This window comes from Heloderma suspectum, chromosome 11 (assembly GCF_057233095.1).
Source record: "Heloderma suspectum isolate Gila_16-S chromosome 11, 16-S_ref, whole genome shotgun sequence".
Lineage (NCBI taxonomy): Eukaryota > Metazoa > Chordata > Lepidosauria > Squamata > Helodermatidae > Heloderma > Heloderma suspectum.
In genome coordinates this window covers 42218760-42237815 of record NC_139468.1, presented here as the reverse complement: position 1 = coordinate 42237815, position 19056 = coordinate 42218760, and the positions used below count along the sequence as shown (strand labels likewise).

The 19056-nt window shown below is 47.2% G+C and overlaps 1 protein-coding gene across 10 annotated transcripts in view; it reads right to left on the bottom strand.

The window, feature by feature from the left end:
• Positions 1-3466: 3466 nt before the first annotated feature.
• Positions 3467-19056, bottom strand: part of KIF23 (kinesin family member 23) — a 32122-nt gene continuing 16532 nt past the window's right edge. For 4 of the 10 annotated variants that reach the window (XM_084817591.1, XM_084817593.1, XM_084817592.1 and 1 more), the window contains 8 exons: positions 18897-19054; positions 18372-18545; positions 11716-11895; positions 6572-6802; positions 5909-5991; positions 5244-5325; positions 5082-5152; positions 3471-4113 (listed from right to left, as the gene is read on the bottom strand). In XM_084817591.1, coding sequence (XP_084673717.1) covers positions 4098-4113; positions 5082-5152; positions 5244-5325; positions 5909-5991; positions 6572-6802; positions 11716-11895; positions 18372-18545; positions 18897-19054 — 995 coding nt within the window. In that variant the 3' untranslated portion in view covers positions 3471-4097. Of the gene's footprint in view, positions 4114-4730; positions 4832-5081; positions 5153-5243; positions 5326-5908; positions 5992-6571; positions 6803-11059; positions 11390-11715; positions 11896-18371; positions 18546-18896; positions 19055-19056 lie in introns of all 10 variants that reach the window. The other 6 variants (XM_084817588.1, XM_084817587.1, XM_084817589.1 and 3 more) reach the window with 3 other exon arrangements.

The window sequence follows — 19056 nt, the reverse complement described above, 5'->3', positions numbered from 1 at the left end:
CCAGCTGCCTCTCAGTCTCATAACCTGCTCTGTAGAAGGTTTAATGGCTGCAGCACTTTGCTCAGCGTCTGGAATGACCCCTTTTGTCCCAGATTTGCCTTGTTCTAGCACCACTCAGCTCCCCAGTCTGCCTTTTATGTAAATAGCAACTCCAGCATGCTGACAGAGCCAATGTTGACATTGTGTTATAAACAGCCATGTCAACAAGATAAAGTTAATGACTTGTATTATTTGGAATATCACTTGCTTTGGAGGTTGAAATGATGGATAAGCAGTGCTTGCCCTAACCGTTTTGGGTTTGCACAGTGGGGGAAGAACAAACCATGGCAGGCTTCGTTGCCCAGGGGTCAAGGCTCAAAGGCCACAAGAAGGCGAGGGAGGGAGCCGGACTAGAGTGGGAACAGAACAAGCATCAAAATAATTACCTGTTTTTAAAAATACACCGCGGTTCTGCCAAAAACGCTCTTCCATTCTGCCAGTCAAAGGCAGTTTCCCTCCCATGGCAAAAAGCAGCTTTTAGGAGGCCATTTTCCTGAAGACTACAGCACGGAGCAGGTGGGGAGGGGTGCATCTCCCCACACATTGTGGCTTTGACTGGATGCCCCCAGCCCCACACCATGTTTGCTTTTTAAAAAAATTTTTAAACCTGTTGCTCAAATTCATGCATTTCATACCCTTGCCCCAAGTGATTGTTGGAGCAAGATAGTTTAGACAGGACAACGAAAGGGCACCTGGGAGGGAGCCAAGCAGATTTCCGGGAGCAAAGAGTTCCAAAGTCTGGGCGCCCCTGCAGAGGAGGCCTTTCCCCTCTACCCACCAACCCAACGTGATGGCCCTGGGACGTGGAGAGGACCCTTCCCCGATGACCTGTGTTGGCAGGATGGTGCCATCCCCTCCTAGTACCCTAGGGAGAGTCTCTCGAAGCTTCTCCGCCTGCCCACCCACAAACTAAGGTCTTTGTGCACTTCCTACCAGGATGGCACTTACGTGCTGCCAAAAGAGAGGACAAATGCTAATTTATAGGTGTACGTGCAAATTTAGAAATAATTACAATTTAAATAAAAATGCCATTGCTACTGTGTGTACCTGCTCAGGCTGCTGGCTGTTGATGGACAACATCAAGACTCCTGCTGCTCTCCCTGCTTGTGGTTCTTTATCTTTAGACGAGGCTTTCCCTCTTGTGTTAAGAGTTCAAGTTTGTTCTGTTTGTTTCCCATACTCTGGGCATTAGTATATAGACATCAAAGACCATGTGCTTCATAGTCTGGCTTTCTTCCTACATGTTTGTGAAGACTATTATTGGGCGCTATTAGAGCTGTTCTCTCCGTGGCAGTGCATGAGCCTACATCCATTGTTACCGCCAACTTTACATCTCCCTTCCCCGTAGGATTCAGTTTAAAGCCCTCCTGATGAAGTTCTTCATGCTGTGGCCAAACACATTCTTCCCATCCTTTGTGAGGTACACAACCCGTTCCTTGCCATCAGCCCATCCTCCAGGAAGTATAGCCCGTGGCCCCAGAATCCACATCTCTCGTCGGCACCACCTTCGTAGCCAGTCATTCACCCGGAGTATTTTTCGTTCCCTTTCTATCCCTCTTCTAACTTGAAATTTGTGCAATTCCCCAAACTTCCGTTCCTGCGCACGTGCGCACATTTGTACTTGCAAAAATGCACAAATCCCCATTTTCATGCTTTAGCCTATGGGGAAATGTGCATTTTCAGCCAGTGTTTTTTTAATTTTACATATTTTTCTACAATAAATTTGTGTAAAATTTCGGGAAGTAAAAAAAAAGTCTGCAAGTCCACAGAATCTGTGCGGCTTGGAAAAAGCTTGTGTGCTGCGAAATCCATGAGTCAGATTCTTAGACATCCAAACTCATGTGATTCCGTGTGGATTTCTCGTACATCCCCATTCCCGATACAGATCCTTTGGGGAGCGGGGCACTTCTTACATCCCTCCAATGATATTTGTCCATTTACAGCTATACTCTTGCTTCTTGTTCATTAACCAGTTACCAATCCATAAGAGGACCGCTCCTCTTATCCTACAACTGCTAAGTTTACTCAAGAGCCTTTTGTGAGATGTTTCACAAAACTTATTGGAAGTCCAAGTAAACAACCTCTCACAGATCACCCCTATCCAAATGCTTATTGACTCTATCAAAGAATTCTAAAAGGTGAGATGGGACTTGGCTTCCACAAAGCTATGTTGATTCTTCTTAGGTTTTCTAATAAGCTTGCTAAAATAATCTTTAGTGATGCTTTCCACCAATTTAGCCAGAATGTTAAAGCTAACCAACCAGTAACTTCCTGGATCCTTTAAAAAGCGGATTAAATTGACCACTTTTCAGTTCCCTTGTACAGAGGCCAATCTTAAGGCTATGATACATATTTCTGTTAGATCAGCAATTTCACACGTAAGAACTCGCATCAGGACCCAGTGATTTATTTTTTTAATATGCCAGTGAGGCCTAAAATATCATCTTGTCACCACCATTTCCCTGTTTTTCAGATGCCCTTCCTGGAAAAGTCAGTTCAGGCATGGGTGTCTATAGAAAAAGTTTATTATAGTTCTTTTATATTGGCCCGATGCGTTTTGGAAATATTGGTTTCCTTCTTCAGGGGCTTATCGTGTAGTCAATATGAAAAGGAAAGGAAATCAGTATTTCCGAAACACGTTGGGTCAATGTAGAGGAACTACAATAAACCTTTTTCTATAGGTAGGCACCTGGGATTTCTCCATTGTTTTTTTCCTGCACACATGCCTCCCCTCCTTGTTTGATCCTGTACAACAGTCCAGCCACCTTAACTGCTTTCCTGCTTTTGATGTATTTACCGAGCAGAACCATGCTGGCATCCTATTGGACTTGGTGGTATGTTCCTGACCTCTGATGTACATTTTAGCTGAGCTATTATTGTAGTTTTGAATAATGCCCAGGTTTTCTGAAGAGATGTAACACTTTTGGCCTTTCCTTTCAACTTCCTTTTAATCATTTCCCTCGTTTTTGAGAAATTTCCTCCTCTGAAGTCAAATGTGTCTGTATTGTACTTCCCTGGAATTGTCCCTGGCAATTGTGTTGGACTTCCCTGGCAATTCATATGTTGAATTTGATTGCACTGTGGTCAGTTTCTACTGTTAGTGCCAACGGGGGATTTTGTTCCCAATACAAGTACTAGCATCAGAGGAGTTTACCTCCGTATCTGCTCTGATCCCCCTCTGAAACAAGACTATTTGCATTTTTAGAACTTGCACTTAAATACAAAGATGATTCTAACGTTATGTCTAGTTTGGCCCTCACAATGTATTTTCAGAGGAGAGGATGCAGTGAAGGGAGGAAGAGACCCTGGATCAGAACTATTAGATCCTACAATAGCTGCTGCTAGCTATGAAATGCATGGAAGGCTTCCGTTTCTTACTCTTGAGAAGGCCAGATATGTCAGGAGTAAATGAGAAAGGCCGCAGAATGCAAGAAGCTGTGAATGAGGTTTTTATTTGCAAATTCAGTCTAAGATCACACATGGATATAATCCTCTCGCTACACAGCTGTGTAATCATCTCAATATGTTAAAATCATGCATAGCAGACAGAGGAATAGAGAAGGTCACCAACCCTGACAGTTCACTCCTTCCTGCTGCTCAGAATGCACAGCAGGAGACAAGGCCCTCTTTGCACTTGTCTGCAGGTACAGGAATGCCCCCAGTGCAAAGACAGCACCATCTTGAACTGACAGCTGTGGGGCGAGGAGAGAGCACTATTGCTAAATCAGGACTACAACTCAGAACTGGCACCAAGGTATTCTAAAGTGCATTAGGACAGCTAAATAAATAGCAGCATATTTTGAATACAGTCTTTTAAAAAAATACACACGGAAAGAAGGAGAGCAAGACAACAGAGGTGGGTCATATGCAAGAAGGGCAGCCTTACAGAAAGACAGTCAAGAGGTAACAATAAAATAAGGCCATCTTCCTCAATGCCATGATGTCGAGCAGGGCCAAAAGATGTACTTTATTATATATTTGACTCTTTTCTTTAGCCACTGTCTAGCATAGCCAGCTATGTAGCCTGAAACACTCTTTGACAAACAAATCCAAACGCTTCACGGTTTCCTGCGTCTGCAAAGGAATTACAAACACAGCGTAAGCTTAACTACCAATTGGAATATGGCAGATTAAAAGCTGTTGCATAATTCTCTCACCACCTCCCGCCCCCAAGTGATCCGGTCAGGTTTGCCAGCCCCAAAACTCCTTTGCATGCCCGCAACACACATGTGGAGCCCAGGGTGTGCAAGCAATTCCTCTAGCCACTTCCCCGACAGGAGCTGCACTGCTGCTCAACATTCTGCTGCCAACAGCTTCCCCAGAAGCGCCGGTGCTCATGATCGTTCCTCAGTACTGCAGCTGTCTAGCTAACAGTTTGGAAGGGAACACACAGGGAACAGCCAGAGAAGCTGCGCCAGGCAGGTGCAGGACTCAGCATCCCACAAGGGACACCAAAAAGGGAAAAGGCTGCAATGGGAATCTACAGGGTACGTGAGCGATACCCAGCAAAGAGGTCTCAGGAACTCAGGGTGGCGGCAGCGGCAGCCAGGGGAGTGGCACAGCACAAGCGAGGCTTCTGTGGGATGTCTGGCCCCCTCTGCAACTCTACCATACAGGTTTCCCCAAGCGCTGATGGTCGTCTTTTTTAGAATTTCGGATGACTGGTTATTTTTCCTTTCCTTTTCTTTTACCTCTGATGCCCTCTTTCCTGCCTGTTAACATGTCTTGTAAAACTGCCAGTTTTCTTCCCCTGAGCTGAATAGATCACTTCCACAGCATGGCCAGCACCTATCTGCAAGAGGCCAAACCTCAATAGTAAACTCTGTTCTTCAATCCTAAACCTTAATTCCTTCTGTCCACCCCCTCCCACCCAAAGCAGCACTCCTCCGTTTCATCTTCAGACTGTCAGGTGCCTCATTTGGCTCCATGCCCAGCCTCTCTCAGGAACATGCAGACTTTTAGGAAACTGCAATCCTCTTTCAACATGAGGGGATCATGGGCAGGCCAAGGGGGTGAGGGGTGGCGTCAGGCAGAGGGCTTACTTGGGCTGAGCATGATGTTGATATCCAGGTCCAAGATGAGATCCTGCCTTCATTTCCACTGCAACAGAACACTGGACAGAGACACATAGGTCAAGAGCCAGCCCAACAGCCCCCTCCCCCACCCCTGCCAAAGCCATGACTGGCCCATTTCCCAAGACTTACTCTTGTTTCTACATCGGTCCATTCTGACTCTGTAGCCTCATCTGGTGGCAGAGGGCTTGAGGGTGAGGATCTTCGCTTGCGACTGGAAGAAGCAAAAAAATTACACATGGGAACCTCTACCCAACGGACAGGAAAAGCCATTAAGAGGGACATCGCTAGTTCATGGATGCAGGACTGAGGACTCAGAGGCCCACCCCTTGCCTGAAAGCGAGCCAGCCACAAACGAAGAGGGGGAGGCAAAACCTCCATCAAGACTGCCAGCACATCATGACTATCTCAGCATGTTGCTGGTCTGTATATTTGTTTATGTACCCTGTATTTGTTTTTGTGATTTGATCTCAAATAGAGGCATTTTATTTTGTTGCTATTTGATTGTTTGAGGTTATATTTTTCCCTTTGTGGTGCATTTATACTTCATTTCATGGTTAACTCCTCATTTGGAAAATGCAAATGAAAAATTTAAATGGTTACCAGCAAAACTGAAGTGGGCAGAAGAAGTCCATGGGGAGACGGATTTCCTGGCCTTCTAGCAGGAGTCCAGCTCACCCATATTTAATGATGGCAATCTCACCAGGTCCTCCAGCGTCCAATAGCCTCAAGAATTCATATACATTCCACGGAGATATCAAAGGACAAGGAACCTGTTTGGGCTGGGAGTAACTCACCCCGTTGGAGACTCTTGTTTCAGGGTCTCAATCTCGGTGAACTGGACTGCCTGTCCACCCCCTCTGGTCTTGTAAACATCACCCTAGAAGCAAGAAGTAGTTAATACGCTCTTTGCATTGAGAAGTTTTGAATGGAGCTGTTGGGTCTATTGCTTTAACCACACTTCATCTTTACAAAGATGTTGACAAGGGCAGAAGGAAAAGGCCTCTTCTGATCTTCCAGAAGCACAGACCAGCTGAGTCACACCAGCCTTGCCAGAGGAGGCCTAGCGTGGGGTTGAAGGCAGGTCTGAAAACTCCATCAAGTTTCCTTCCCTACTTGACCACACACCTCAGAGTGCAAAAAGTTAAGTGTGTCATACAGTTTAGCATGACGGGCCACAGCTACTACCCTCGTGCAAACAATCCCAAGGTCCATGGTAGAGTACCCTTGCGCTAAATGTGGACAACTATAATGGCACAAAGAACTCCCCTTGTTTCAGAGCCAATAAGCCCCAGAGTTTGGTTGGTGCCATCAATACCAAGGAAAACTGACATGCAAGGCAGACCTGATGGTGCATTCTTTATCACCCCCAGAGTGAATGCATCAGTGCCTCCCGCAAAACCCACCCGGAAGCCCCCGCCAATCCCTTTTATCTGGAAGCCCCCGCCAATCCCTTTTACCTTAATCAGTTTTGTCTCAATTTCCCCATCAGAAGCCAGCTCCTGGTGGGTCAACATGTACTTGTCACATTTAGCCAATGCCTTTTCATTTGCAGCTGCCACTGTGATGGCATGGGGTACGTGGGGCTGCATGACCGTTTCAGTCTGCACATTGGAGGAAGGCTTATGGTCCACCCATCTCTCCCCAGCTGAGCGAGAACGCCTGTGCCTGAGACGAACTGGCGGAGCATTCTAATCGGATCACAAAAGGAGTGGGTTATGGAGGCTCAAGGATGCAGACAAGGGGCTTGGCCTAGTCCAGTCAACCACCTGAGTCCTCGACCCTTACCCTTCATGGCTTATTACATCTAATAGGGAAGGGATAGCCAGCTGGGTCCAGGTTGTAAATTCTTCCTTGAGAGAGGGAGTGGTACTGGCCTCTTTAAAGGAGGAGGTAACTAGACCACTCCTGAAAAAGCCTAACCTGGGCCCAGAAGACATTAACTATAGACCAGTTGCCAACATCCCCTTCCTGGGCAAGGTGCTTGCTTGAGTGGGTTGTTGCTGGCCAACCCCAAGCACTCTTGAATGAGACTGATTATCTAGATCTATTCCAGTCAGACTTCAGGCCTGCTTTTGAAATGGAAGCTGCCTTGGTCGCCCTATGGGATGACGTTTGCCAGGAGAGGGACAGGAGGAGTGTGACCATGTTGATTCTCTTGTTCTTCTTGGTGGCTTTCAGTACCATCGACCATGGTATCCTTCTGGGTAGGGTGTCTGGGTTGAGAGTTGGAGGCACACCATTCTACTTCTACTTGGATGCCCATTTCCAGAAGGTTGTGCTGGGGGATTATTGCTCCGTGCCTTGATAGCTATACTATGGGGTTCCACAGGGCTCTATTCTGTCCCCCATGCTGTTCAACATCTACATGAAACTGCTGGGGGCGATTATCCAAAGGCGTGGGCTGAGGTGTCATCAATATGCAAATGACACCCAGCTCTATCTCTACTTTTCATCAAATCCAGGTGAAGCAGTAGCTGTTCTGAATCAGTGCCTGGACATGGTAATGGACTGGATGAGGGTCAATAAACAGAATCAATCCAGAGAAGATGGAGGTATGGTTAGTGGGTGGTTTGTCTGCCCAGCTAAGTGATGTTCAACCTGTTCTGGAGGGGGTTGCTCTTGGATAAGGTTCATAGTTTGGGGGTGCTCTTGGACCCAGAACTGTCACTTGAGACACAGGTGGACTCAGTAGCATGGAGCACCTTTTATCAGCTTAGGCTGATACACCAACTACAGCCTTATCTGGACAGAGATAGAACATAGATAACTGTAGCTAGGCTAATAATCTCTCATCTGGATTACTGCAATGCATTATACATGGGGCTGCATTTGAAAACAGCCCAGGAACTTCAGCTGGTCCAGAACAGGTCAGAGAGATTATTAATGGAAATTGGCCAATGTGTACATATTATGCCAGTATTTTCCATTTGCACTGGCTACCAGTCCATTTCCGGGCCCGATTCAAAGTGCTGCTATTAACATACAAAGCTTGAAATTCCTTGGGCCAGGTTTCCTGAAGGATAATCTCCTCCCATATATACCTGCCCTGACCCTAAGATAGGCTTCTCTGGGAGACCTCACAAAACGAAGTGAGGTGAGTGGCTACTAAGAGGGCTTTTTCTGTTAGGGCACCCCAGTTGTGGAATGAGTTTGCCTGCCACCTACATTCTGCTCTTTTCAGCACCAGATGAAGCCCTTCTTATTTTCTCAGGCATTTTAGTCTTTCAGTTTCTGTTTTAAATCTGTTTCTGTGTTTTAAATCTTTGCACTGCTGACAAGTTTTATTCTGGGTTTTATTTTATACTGTAGTTTTGAACTTTTATATTGTATTTTATGTTTTTAATTGTTGTGAACTGTCCAGAGAACTTTGGCTATTAGGTGGTATAGAAATATAATTAAGTAATTAATGAAGCAACAGTGTGATCACCAGCAAATTTCTCCCAAGTTTATAGCTGTAAAATGCATATTCTGTGCCCTGGTCGACTTGTAGAGCCATGTTAAAAGAACTTGTGGGGAATTTTTTTTAGTAATTTTCTTTTAATTCCCAACACTTACAATTTACACTTAACTCTGAAGATAAATCTTTACGTGCGCACTCCTGGTATTTGCGGTGGGGTGGGGTGGAAGAAAAGAAGGGCAAGCATAACAGTAGCCTTGAATTTGTGCTAACAAATAGTTGGACAGATACAAGTGACCAGGACCAAGCTGGTGGTGGTGGTGGTGGTGGGGATTAGTTTCCATGCGCAAAAGTCTACTTGTATCCTTGCTTTAGATCCGTCATAGGTGAAACATTGTCCTCCTGTTTGCAATAGGCTTTTTGATCAGAGGAGATTAATCACTCCCTTTCATTTGTTGCCTGGATTCTCAAAGTTTCAGCATTACTTGCACAGTCACTAAGGGAGCAATCCTATGGCTGCTAGTCAGCGGCTAGATGGCCATAGGATATGTCAGTTTCTGGGAACTGACACCCCCCCCCCACTGCCTTGGAAGGAGCACGGAGTGACAAAAACAGGGCATTCCGGGGTGGGGAAGGCGGAAATGCTGGTATGACACATCCTATGTGTCGTCCGGCAGTCACTTCCCCCACTTCGCCTTCCCGCGACTAGACAGCTGAAATTGGCTGTCTAGACGCAAATGCAGGGCGGCTGAAGCACAGAGACGACAATCCCCTCCGTGCTTCTCCTGCCCTGCATCAGATAGGCAGCTGCCTCCAAACCTGGAGGCGACCACCTATCCTCATAGGATTGTGCCCTAAGAGAGCAAAACTAGTAGAGTTTTGCACTCCTCTGGATTTTGGGAGAGCATTTGTCGGTGCCTGCTAGAGACTGGCCTAAACAGCTATTGCCAACAAAGATGCCTTTGAACTTGAAGCTTACTAATAGTTTAAGACACCCTGAGGTCCCGTGGGCAAAGTCAAGAAGGCAGCCCCTCCCCAAAAGCAAGGAGCACGGATTACTGAAGGCCCAGCCTCTTCATCTTCTGCCCTGGCTGTGACCACCCCCTCCCATCCCTGAGGAGGCTAACAGGGCAGAGGATGACCAGGATCCGCAGGGGCCTGCCATACAAAGGGGGGCGCTTCCTGCAGTTCGATATTATGAATGCTGAGAAAGAGACGGTTTGGTGGACCTTGTGTGTGACCTGCATGCCAACGCAAGGTCCAACAAGCCTCTCCTGCCCTCCTTTTGCCAGTAAACCCAGTCTTTTCTTGTGTGCAGCAATTGCTGCTATCCTAGCCCCCAGGTATCCTTATGGACTTGTTTATGTGCTCAATGGGAGCCACCAGCCATCATAAGCAGCAGGTGCAGACTAACCATGATCTGGTTATACAGCAGCTGTAACCCTTGTAACTAGAGATGGTGGTCAGAAGACCAATTTGGAGAGGGATTGCATGTAGCGCAGTGGTAGAGCACATGCTTTAGATGCAGGGGGTCCCAGGTTCAATCCCTGGCACCTCCAGGTATGGGCTAAGAAAGGCCCCTGGCCTGAAACTCTGGAGAAATGTTGCCAGTGTCAACAATACTGAGCTAGACGGACCAATGATCTGACTCAATAGAAGGCAGCTTCCTGTATTCCTATGATTATGATTAGGTACAGCAGTAATCAATTTAAGATTAAGAACTGGATTGGAGATTAAGACTGGCTGGCCACAGATTCAATGAAAGCAATCCCCAATGGAATAGTTTTCATTTTAGGCTACAGGACACACACATACAAAGCCATAGCAATTTAGAAAATAAGGAGCCAGGTTTGCATTAAGAAAACTGAGTATGCAAGACTGTTTGATTACATGAAAAGCCAATTACAATCATTGAACTGAGGCCACCTAGCCACAAACACAGCAGAAGACATGCAGGACATGCATGGCCTTCAGGCTGCCATTCTCTAGAGGGGCTTTGTCTTGACCCAGTTCACCGAAAATAAGGACTAAGTTAGTGCACAAGGCCCTTGGTTTAAAGCTGTGAAACTCACATCCATCACACAAACTGTTTGTCCAGATGCTGCCCACTGACAAGAGCAGAGGGACAATAACTCCTGTGGCCACCATTACCTGCCCAGAGGACAGCAAAAGCCACATGGGCTGCCACGTACAGAGACAATATGGTGTGCAGTGAAAGATGTTTGGAAGCAGGAGAAGAGGCCAGCTCCTATGAGGGCTTCTAGAAAAGAGCTGGTCACACCTTACATGCGTTTGGGAAGGGTGTTGTTTGTTTGGGAATCTGAACTTGTGGCAGGCTTGGAAGCTCTACCAATGGCAGCACAGGTAGCTCTGGCGTTCTGTTCCGGGCTCTCAGAAACTCCCTTGGCAACAGCACCATCCCTAGGGGAGGAGTGCCAGAACAGTTAACCTTGACTGCCCTCTCAGTGGCCACTTTGGGGAAGGGTGGTCTTTGAGCCACTGCACCAGACTCAACCCCATTTCAGCCGTGGCTGGGAGGAGCACTAACCCTGCAGCACAGGTCCTCTTCTACCTCTAGTGCCTCTCTACCGCCAGGGACCTCAAGGGCTCCGATCCAGCACATGCCCCGCCTTCTGTCTGACATGACACAGTGCCTAGCTTGCTCTGGTTCCTGTTGTCTACTCCTGCCTCTGGGCATGCCACCGCTGGGGTGCTTGCTGCTGTGAGTAGGCGTCCTCTGCTCCCATTCCGAGATGCAGGAGGCCACGGAAATGCTGCTACAAGAATTAGAGCGCCTGTGCAGCTGTGGCAGGCTTGCGGCAGGCAGGTGGTGGTGGTTGTTGTTGTTAGGGAGCTGACTGACACAGTTACTAGAAAACTGAAGAGAGGTGCAGTTAGTGAACAAGGAACAGAGGAGAGGAACCAATACAAATCCTTCACAGAAAGCCAGCCTGTGGACTCCGCACTGCCACAAGCCCACGGCAAGACCCATGTTCTTCCAGTCCAGATTAAGCAAATTTATGAGGGTAAAACATGCTTCCAGATGTTTTGAGATGTGGGTGGAAGGAAGGCATGAAGAGAAAAACAAAGGAACTTGGCAGACTCACAGCCAAGTTACCTTGACAGACTGTAAATACCCAGCCCCCAAAATGCCTCGATAGTGCGTGTGCACGCGCACACAGATGAGAACGAGAGGCAACTTACAGGGACTGGTGGAGGTGACAGTGATCTCTGCAGGGCCTTCTCCCTGTCCTTCTCCCGAGAAGGCCTTTCTGGTTTGCTGCTCTTTGGTTCTGTGACGATGGCTTTTAGTTGCTTGAGTTTCTCGTCTTTTACCCAGAGCTTATTCTGCATCTCAAGCTGCTTAGCTGCTACCCGCCGCTCCTGCCAGGGAGAGCAAACTGAAGTTAGGATTGTAATGTGGATCCCAAATAACTTGTGATGAACCAGAATGAGTGCCGCTGAAATGCTGTGCGTCCTTATATACAATGACAACTCAACCGCAGAGAAGTAAGCTCCACTTACTGTGCAGGTCCATTCTGTCTGTTTCCTGCCTCCCAGCAGAGCAGAGCAGAGCAAGCTGCTCCAGCTGGTCCAGGGACTACAGAAGCAAGCAAGCTCCCAGAGAGCGAGTGACCACAGCGAGTGAACAGGAGTTGGCCAGGGGAGTTGCAGTGGTAGAAGAGACAAAGGAGACAGAGGCTAAGAGGTAAGCGGGCTGCAGGAAGCCCAGGGGGCTGCCCTTTATCCTTCTGAGTGGCTGTGAGCTCACCAGGTGCTTCTGAGAGCGCCAACTGAATTGGGGGTGTGTGGCCTGAGTACTCCCAGCAGCTGAGTGGGAGGGAAGCTTCAGTCTGTTTCCCGCCTCCCAGCTGAGCAGAGCAGAGCAGAGCAGAGCAAGCTGCTCCAGGGATTACAGAAGCAAGCAAGCTCCCAGAGAGCGAGCGACCAGAGCGAGCGGACAGGGGGAGCAAACAGGAGTTGGCCAGGGGAGTTCAGCAGGGGAGGTCAAGGGGGAGGCCCCTAACATTTTTTTTTAATTATTATTTTCATTTGTAAAAATTTTTTAACTAACTTTTTTTCATTTATTTGTCTTGTAACACACACTTCCACACCAGTGGGACTCTGCTTTTAACCTCTATTGAGTAGAGGAGCAGGTACAGGCTTGTCTAGAACAATCACAAAGCTAGACACAAAAAGGGAAAAGAGGCAATGGAAGGACAAGACTCTCCAGTGGTGGTGACCTGCAAGGTGTGTGCCATGATTGTTTTCATGCCTGAGAACAACATGGCCTACACCTACAACAAGTGCAAGTTGATCATGCTACTGGAAGAAAAAGTAAGTGGACTGGAGCGGCAACTGTTGACCCTCCGGGGAATAAGACAATATGAAGAGTTCTTGGACAGAATGGGGGAACTACAGCAGCAAAGGGCAGACCAGAAGCTTGAAGAGCAACAGCAAGATGAGGCAGTGGGAAATGGTGAGGTGAAGAAAAATGGAGTAGAGGATACTCCTTGGAAAGGGGTGACAGTTAGGAGAAGAAGAACTAGATGCCACTCTGCGCCAGTGGAAGCAGTGGAGCTGTGGAACCGATTCCAGGTACTTGCAGATGAGACTGGAGGACAGCCTGCAGAGGAAGAATCACAGGGGAACCTACATGAGAGTGAGCAAGAGGCTGAAGGTCAGTCAAACAGAGGCGATAAAACCCAGGCCTACAACAAGAAGTAGAGAAGAGTGGTAGTAGTGGGAGACTCCTTGATGCGTGGGATTGAGACCCAAGTATGTCACGAAGACCCATGGACTCGCCAGGTATTTTGTCTCCTGGGAGGACAGATTAGAGACGTGACTGAAAGGTTGCCTGCACTCATAAAGCCCACTGACAGGTATCCCTTTCTTCTCATCCATGTGGGAACAAATGATACCGCCAAGCGGAGCTACGAAGAGATCACGTCAGACTTTGAAGCTCTGGGAAGGAAACTCAAGAACTTTGGGGCCCAGATAGTTTTCTCATCCATCCTTCCAGTAGTTAGAAGAGGGATAGAAAGGGAACGAAAAATACTCCGGGTGAATGACTGGCTACGAAGGTGGTGCCGACGAGAGAGATGTGGATTCTGGGACCACGGGCTATACTTCCTGGAAGATGGGCTGTTGGCAAGGGACGGGTTGCACATCACAAAGGCTGGGAAGAAAGTGTTTGGCCAAAGCATGAAGAACTTCATCAGGAGGGCTTTAAACTGAATCCTACAGGGAAGGGAGATGTAATGTTGGGGGTAACAATGGACGTAGGCGCATGCACTGCAACAGAGAGAACAGCTCTGATAGCGCCCAATAATAGTCTTCAGACACATGTAGGAAGAAAGCCAGACTATGAAGCACATGGTCTTAGATGTCTATATACTAATGCCCAGAGTATGGGAAACAAACAGAGCGAACTTGAACTCTTAATACAGGAGGGAAATTATGACTTGATAGGTATAACTGAGACTTGGTGGGATGACTCCCATGAGTGGAATACAGCAATTGAAGGATATAACTTGTTCAAAAAGAACAGGAGGAACAGAAAGAGAGGTGGGGTTGCACTGTATGTGAAAAATACATATCTCTGCAAAGAAAGACAGGAGGATGAGCTTGGTAGCCCCGTCGAGAGCATCTGGATCAAAATCAATGGAGCAAAGAATAAAAGGAACCTGGTGGTCGGAGTCTACTACCGGCCACCCAACCAAAGAAGACGAGGATGAAACTTTTGAAAAGCAAATAGCCAATGTTTCAAGGATGCATGACGTAGTAGTAATGGGGGACTTCAGTTTGCCTGATATTTGTTGGGAGACAAATTCTGCAAAACATGGCCCCTCCAGGAAATTCCTGACTTGTGTGGCGGATAACTTCCTCCTACAGAAAGTAGAAGAAAGAACTAGAGGATCAGCTATCCTTGACTTGATCCTAACCAACAGAGATGACTTAGTGGATAAAGTAGCAGTTACAGGAACTCTGGGGGAAAGCGACCATGTTGTACTTGAGTTCTTGGTTCTAAGGGAAGCAAAAGCAGAGTATAGTCAAACGCGTACCCTGGATTTTAGGAAAGCTGATTTTAATAAACTCAGAACAATGATCAGTAAGGTCCGATGGCAAGCGACTCTAACGAGAAAAGAAGTCCAAGATGGGTGGGAGCTTTTAAAAAAGGAAATTCTCAAGGCACAATTACAAACAATTCCAACAAGAAGAAAAGGTGGAAGACAACCGAAGAAGCCAATGTGGCTTCACAAAAAGCATAGAGATGACCTGAAAACAAAAAAGGACACATATAGGAAGTGGAAAGAAGGCCAAGTAACAAAGGAAGAGTACAGGCAGGTAGCACAGAATTGCAGGAATGGCGTCAGGAAGGCTACAGCTGAGAATGAGACGAGGTTAGCGAGGGATGCTAAAAACAACAAAAAGGCTTTCTTCAGCTATGTGTATAGTAAAAGTCAGAGGAAAGAAATGGTTGTTCAGCTACTAAATAAGGATGGCAAAACGATGACAGATGACAAAGAAAAGGCAGAAGTGGGCTAGATGAAACAACGATCCGGTGGATCCACAGGTGGCTACAGAATCGGACCCAAAGAGTGCTTATCAATGGGACCTTCTCAAACTGGGGAGGGGTAATGAGCGGGGTACCGCAGGGCTCAGTCCTGGGCCCAGTGTTCTTCAACGTTTGTATTAATGACTTGGAGGAGGAGGTGCAGGGAACGCTGATCAAATTTGCATATGACACAAAATTGGGCGGGATAGCTAATACTTTGGAAGACAGAAACAAAATTCAAAGTGATATGGATAGACTATAGCGCTGGGCAGAAAACAACAGAATGAAATTTAACAGGGATAAATGCCAAGTTCTGCACCTAGGAAAAAGAAACCAAATGCAGAGTTACAAGATGGGGGATACATGGATCAACCACACTACAAGCGAGAAGGATCTTGGAATTGTTGTCGATCACAAGCTGAAGATGAGCCAACAATATGATGTGGCTGCAAAAAAGGCCAATGCTCTTTTGGGCTGCATTCATAGAAGCATAGCTTCCAAATCCCGGGAAGTACTAGTTCCCCTCTACTCAGCACTGGTTAGGCCTCATCTGGAGTACTGTGTCCAGTTCTGGGCACCACACTTTAAGAAGGATGCAGACAAACTGGAGAGGGTTCAGAGGAGGGCAACAAAGATGATCAGGGGCCTGGAAACAAAGCCCTATGAGGAGAGACTGAAAGAACTGGGCATGTTTAGCCTTGAGAAGAGAAGACTGAGGGGAGATACGATAGCGCTCTTCAAGTACTTGAAAGGTTGTCCCAGAGAGGAAGGCCAGGATCTCTTCTTGATCATCCCAGAGTGCAGGACACGGAATAATGGGCTCAAGTGACAGGAAGCCAGATTCCGGCTGAACATCAGGAAAAACTTCCTGTTAGAGCAATATGACAATGGAACCCATTCCCTAGGGAGGCGGTGGGCTCTCCCACACTGGAGGCCTTCAAGACGAGGCTGGACAGCCTCCTGTCGGGGATGCTCTGACTTGGATTCCTGCATTGAGCAGGCGGTTGGACTCGATGGCCTTGTAGGCCCCTTCCAACCCTACTATTCTGTGATTCTATGTACACTTGGTACAGGAGCCATCAGGAAATGATTCACACCTCCTCCTCACAAGGCAAGCTAACCAAAGGGGGGCTGTTACTACCCCCTTTGGGGAGGAATGTGCTCTCAGTCTCAAAGATCACTGTAGCTGAAGGAGGTGGCTACCAGTGACTCCTAGGCATGATGGCTCTACATCTGTGGTCACCAACATGGTGCCTGTGGACCGTGTGCCTTGGCCCCCACCACCCTTCCTGCCCCTCCTGATTTTCATTTTAATTAAGATTCTTTAACACTAGAATTATTTAATTAGCCGGCTTGCTGCGAAAGTGAAGTGCTGCCCTCTGGTGCCACCTCCATTTGGGTTAAGAAGAGTGTCTTTGTGCTTTGGAACCCTGACCCAACCTCTGCCTCGTACATGGGCTCTTGGGCAAGTTCCTTTTCTTTTAGTCTCACCAGTTTGCCTTCTGGGAAATGACTATTTTGTGACCAGCCATGCCCACCATTTTATGAATGGGCAAGCCCCAACCCCACCACAGCCATCTGGTGAGAGCTCCAAGAGCACTTTCTCAAAATCCCAAATGTGCTCACCGACCAAAAAAGGCTGGGGACCCCTGCTCAGTATTAACTCCAGGATCAGAGGCAGGATGCCTCTCAATACCAGTTGCTGCGGAACACGAGCGGGAGGGTGCTATTGTGCTCATGTCCTGCTTGCAGGCTTCCCATTGGGGCATATAGTTGCCTGCTGTGCGAACAGAATGCCGGACTAGAGAGGCCTGTGGTTTGATCCAGCATCTATATCACAACTTTCTAAAATGTATTTCATATGCATTCATTGCTATGGATATGTACAAATCTCTGCATGTATATTTTTTAAGAACTGGGGAAAAATCATTCTAGAATGTTAGTGACAAGACCAACTTCATAAGAGAGTAAATACATGGGGGATCCTAGCTAGCCTATCTTGGGGGCTGTGGGAGGGTCATGCAATGGTGTCCATGGCCCCACTTACACAGAAACACACTAATTTACTCCCAGATATATCTACTAGTTCTCTTAAGAAGAGTACACAAGGGGTCTTTACAGCAAGTCCAACTTCTTTTTCTTGTAGAGCCAATAGGAAAGAGATGTTCCAGCGCAATTTAAAAAGGCAACAAACTCCTAGGGTTACACCAATGTAGACAGGGAGACCCACATGTCCACCATACACAAAGCCAACTGGGAAGCACAGGTGCCTACCTAGTGCAAGAGGCAGCCACCCCATGTGGCAAGTGCACCCTGATGGCTTCTGAAGCTGTAGGATCCTTGGAACTCCTCATGCGTTCCCAACAAGTTACAGCTGCCCACAAAGTAGTGGAGCCCTTTCATTCCCACTGACAGGAAATGAGCAGATGGTCCAAGTGCCTCATTTGTTCTGTTTATTCAAGCATGCCTTCAGGCCCTTCACACAAAGTTGCTTAGGACAAAAGGTAGGTCATATTCACTCCCGGCTTCTCCTCCAGAATTGAAAATTGACTCTTTTAGGATGAAAAATGGCTCAGTGCACAGAATTACTCTAACCAAATGCATACAGTTCCTCTTGGACAGGAGGTGTTGAAAGCTCCCCCACCCTCTGGGGAAATGCAATGGTCACTCCGAGAAGGGCTACTTTAAGGTAAGAGCCTTGAGGCTGCCAACACAAGGGCCTAGGGGACTAAAAACAGATCCCATAATGAGTTCCAATGAATGGAGGAGGGAGTGTCTCCTTAAAAGGGGTTGACACGGGGGTGCCGAAGAAACACTTTGCCATGGCCTCCCAGTATGCCACCTAACTGTTGCCAGTCACTGAAGGATTCCTGCTTTGGGGGGTAGGGTAAACACAACCTCATTTGCCTGATCTGGAAGGCTGGGAATGAGATGGCTCACTTCCCAGCGCTTTCAGTGTCTACAGCAGGGGAGGACAACCTCTGTCCTGTGGCACCCAGCCAAGCCACAGGGGCTTGGGCTCTTTCCACTGGCCCTGCCCCACCCCCACCCCCAGGCTTGGAGGCTACTAGGGGCTATGTGAGGAAATGGGGAGAGGAACCCCCTTTTTATCTCTGATCACAAATTGGAGATAACAAGATTCCCCTGCATATTCCAATCCCTTTCCTTCTTGGAGTGGGGTGGGGGGGCGGGAAGACAGCAAAAGCGGCCGCCATGATGTGGACCACTGTTCACAGGCACCCAACCCTCCACGAGTACTTTCTTTGCTGATATTGAGAAAAATGGAAGAAACAATACTTACACATTCCTTCTCCCATTTCATCGTTGTTTCTGTCACCATGCCCTGTAATCGTGCCTCTAGTCTACGCTTGTCAGAAGCTTGACGCTGCAACTTCTGGCTCTTGTTCTCTAGTTCTTGGTGCAAGTTGCGCTTCTCCTCTTCATAAATTGCTGTTGTTTTCTCTAAGATGTCAATCTGATAAGACAAATTGCAGTTCCTGTTTGGAAAACTCTCCCACCCCCCATTTAGCAGACAGGGTTTTTTTTGGCAAAACAAGAGCCAAATTGGTGCCACCAAACATGCAAAATTAGCAGCTGTCATGTAGGTGTAGAGAATAACCTGATTCCAAGAAAGGACAGCCTCTAAAATCCTTGTCCTTTTACAGATCGTCAAAATAGAAGGAAAAACTAACATTTCTTAAGAATCTACCAGCAATTTAAGATCCTGCTTTTGAGCAAGAAACTTTAACAGAAGACAAATCCATACAGGAGTTCAGCTTACACAACTCAGGACACATGCTTAAAAAAACAAGCATCACACACAAACCTTGTATTCCAGCGTCTTTGCTTTCTTTTCCAGGCGCTCTATTTCTGTTTTCTGCCCTGTTATTACTTTGTCTCTTTCAGCCATTTTCACCTGTGCATAGTTCTCTTTGGAGACTATGCTAGCATCAAGTTCTTGCAGCATACCCTTCACGGAAAGCACT